This window comes from Sinocyclocheilus rhinocerous, unplaced genomic scaffold, assembly GCF_001515625.1.
Source record: "Sinocyclocheilus rhinocerous isolate Xijiao unplaced genomic scaffold, SAMN03320098_v1.1 scaffold1188, whole genome shotgun sequence".
NCBI lineage: Eukaryota > Metazoa > Chordata > Actinopteri > Cypriniformes > Cyprinidae > Sinocyclocheilus > Sinocyclocheilus rhinocerous.
In genome coordinates, this window is record NW_015632467.1 from 25,313 (window position 1) to 28,673 (window position 3,361).

The 3,361-nt window shown below is 34.3% G+C and overlaps 1 protein-coding gene across 1 annotated transcript in view; it reads right to left on the minus strand.

Annotated features, from left to right (window-relative positions):
• The window catches only part of LOC107742417 (E3 ubiquitin-protein ligase DTX3L-like), a 27,196-nt gene extending 24,881 nt beyond the window's left edge, over positions 1-2,315 (minus strand). Inside the window, exons 1-3 of the mRNA XM_016555356.1 lie at positions 2,059-2,315; positions 1,228-1,310; positions 49-120 (exon numbers count right to left, since the gene is read on the minus strand). Coding sequence (XP_016410842.1) covers positions 49-120; positions 1,228-1,272 — 117 coding nt within the window. The 5' untranslated portion in view covers positions 1,273-1,310; positions 2,059-2,315. The remainder of the gene's footprint in view (positions 1-48; positions 121-1,227; positions 1,311-2,058) is intronic.
• Between the last annotated feature and the right edge of the window lie 1,046 nt (positions 2,316-3,361).

Genomic DNA, 3,361 nt, shown 5'->3' on the forward strand with positions numbered 1-3,361 from the left:
ATATATATATATATATATACACAGTATATTTCACTTTATGTGACTCACCTGAGCATTAGAACCCTGACTTATATCCTCCATAACTTGATCAGCACTGTCACTGCTTGACAATTTGATGGGCTGTGGATTATTATCAACAAAAACAATAATAGGCATGGTCATTTATTCGCACTTGCCACAAACCAAGAACAACCATTCTCAGTAAATCTTAAATGTATTTTGCTATTTAATGGCAGCTGACCATGTTTGTGAAAACCATTTTGTGGTGACCACTTGTTTTACCATTTTTTTTAATTGTGTACCTATATTACATTAACCCTTTATGCCCTGAAGGCATTTTGCCCCCCTGAAGGTGTTGTTTTTTCTGAGTGACATACACAAAATAATGACTCATAACTCCAAAAGTGTAACAAGAAGAGTCAAAAGGTATGTATCGTCTGATAGAAAACTTTCTGTAGTTTTAGTTTCCCCATCATGTTAACTGTATCTGTTTCAAATTTTGTGGTGATATCAAAAAGCATCCAAAACTTACATCATTTTGGAACAAAAGAGGCCTTTTTGTTCAGCCCTTGACACCCTGAAGGCATTTTAAAAACTGTTGTTTTCTGAGTGACATACACAAAAGTAAATAACTCCAAACCCGTAGCAAGGCGAGTCAAACGGTATTGTTTGATAGAAATCTTTCTGTATTTTTAGGGGGAAGAAAATCTTTACATTTGGACATTCTCCTGCTGAGAAATATGTGATCAAATGTCAGGAAAAATGAGTGTGCTCAAAGGAAATTTTACATATTTGACATTCAATATCTTAGGAAATGAGGTTGGAGACATTTTTTTTTTTTTTTTTTTTTTTTTTTTTTCCCCAATTCATACATACATATCAATTATTTCATATATTAAAATATATAAGATGATTTCTTTTACATAAAACTCTTAAAATTAAGAGTTTACAGACATTGTGAGCTGTATGTAAACTAAATGTTTGTGGTGATATCATGAAGTAATCAAAAGTTACAGCATTTGGAACCAAGGTAGCCTTTTTCTTAGCCCTTGAAAGCTTGTTTTATTCTACTCAGTGAGACCTTTTAAATGACATATGCCACGTAACTATCTGAGCTGTATGATGTTTTTTTTTTTGACAGAGTACATGGCACAAAAAAAACATATTTTGCAAATCATAAATATTAATATATTCATAAATAAATGCTAAAGTTACTCTGTGACTCACATATTCCTCGCATTCCATTCCATCATCCGACTGTCCCTCTGACATGACTGTGGGAAAATCTCCAAACACCAGCTGAAAGAAAACTTTAGGTTTGATTAATAACTTATAATATCCGAATAAATATTACAACTGAGCGTTTTTAAGTTTGTAAACAAATGCTCCAAGTAGCCTAGTTAAGCAATGCTTAAGTGTGCTCCGAAAATTGTAAGTGCTCCAAATGCTTTAGCAAATCGTTATTGTTCAAATGTAAAAGATTACATTTGAAATCACTTTGAAATCGAAAATTGAAATCACTTTGAAAAAAAAAAGTAGGAAATCGTGCTTAACGCCAAGAGAGGGAGAGAGAGAGAGAGAAAATGGCGAACATCAGACAGACAGCATACCTTTTAAAAATGAACACTAAAGTGTAGGCCTAGATGTTAAATCATAAAGTTGTCAATTGCTCGATCTGTCAGCATTTTATACTTTATGTAGTTATTCCTAAAGTTGTCTTAAAGACTGAAGCGACTGAAGAGAAATGCGTTTACTTTCATTTTCGTTTCGTACAAAACACATACACACCCGTTTGAAGACTTAATTTCATTTTGATCGGTATTGAAGATGAATGCCCGTCTTCACACATATTTGTTCGCGTTTCGCTTATTCTTTGGACTTAAATGTTTGTTCAAAATGACGGTCAATAGGTTTGCAGCGCAGTTCCAGACTTTTACTGTCGTCAATGACAACTTTTACTGACATAGCCTACTTTTTTTCGACAGTAATGTCGATAGTAATATCGAAACATTAAAGAGCAAATAAAAGGACAAATCTGCCCCTTAATCTTGTACTTACCTAAAAGCGAGAGCTTCGTAAAGTGTGAGCTGTCGACCTCTGTTCTGCGCGGTTCAACCTGATCCACTGGTTTTCAGTCGAAGCTAACAAAAGCGAAAGTTGCTGGAGGACACGAGACAGCACATGACAACAATCCAATATACTGTGTTAAAAAGACGAAACTGTTCATTTTACATCTGTGTAGGCTAATACATTTGCTGTAGCCTATATTTTTTTCTCATGCATTAACATCCACATGTCATCTGTACAGAACATATATACCCTCACAGCACACATGTAGCTCAAAGATAATACAAGTCATGTGTTCAGTTAAACACTATCCTTCTACATTAGGGTAAGTTCAACCATTTTCAACCCACTTTGTATTGTTACAATGTTGGTGATATATGTAAAAGAACAATGTTTATTTTTTTCTCAGAGATACCAGTTTATTCGTCAGCAAAGCTCTACCGCATGATGCAAAACACAGCATACTGTCATTTTGATGATGCAAAAACTGTCTTTTTGTCATTTTGTCAAAACTCGTCATTTCATTTTGCGTCTGAGTGTTGCTTACAAATAAAAGGGGACATATAGGTACGCATAACATAAAGAATTGTTGAATAAAGTTGTTATTTTAGTTTTCTTTGCACATAAATAGTATTCTCATGGCTTCTTAAAATTAAGGTTGAACCACTGATGTCACATGGACTATTTTAACGATGTCCTTACTACCCTTGTGGGCCTTGAACGTGGTAGTTCCCTTGCTGTCTATGCAGGTCAGAAAGCTCTCGGATTTCATCAAACATAACTTCATTTGTGTTCCGAAGATGAACGAAGGTTTTGCGGGTTTGGAACAACATGAGGGTGAGTAATTAATGACAGAATTTTCATTTTTGGGTGAACTATCCCTTTAAGTCTTCGCAAGTGAGCATCCTGAGATAGAAACAGGAAAGCAAAAGGAGAAAGATTAGCATAGCTGCTGTTCATATTATTTCAGACAAACGATGATTTATTTCATCACATATAACTGGAGTGCAAGGTTATGAGATGTGTTATGTGAATACTTGGCTAAAATGATGTATTTTTTTTAATCTAATTTAAACTAAAAGAGTGTGTCTGAGTTCCAATCATTATCATGAAAGCTAGTTCAAAGTCTAGGACTAAATAAAAGCTCTACTTCCTTTTGCGGACTTTGATATCATTACAGGTCGAGTACCATAGGTGCTGTTGCCCCTGTTTTTGCTTATTTTGCTATTATCTGGTTTAATCACAATTATTATCAATGTCTTTAATTATCAATTATCAAGAGTTAGAGTAAATA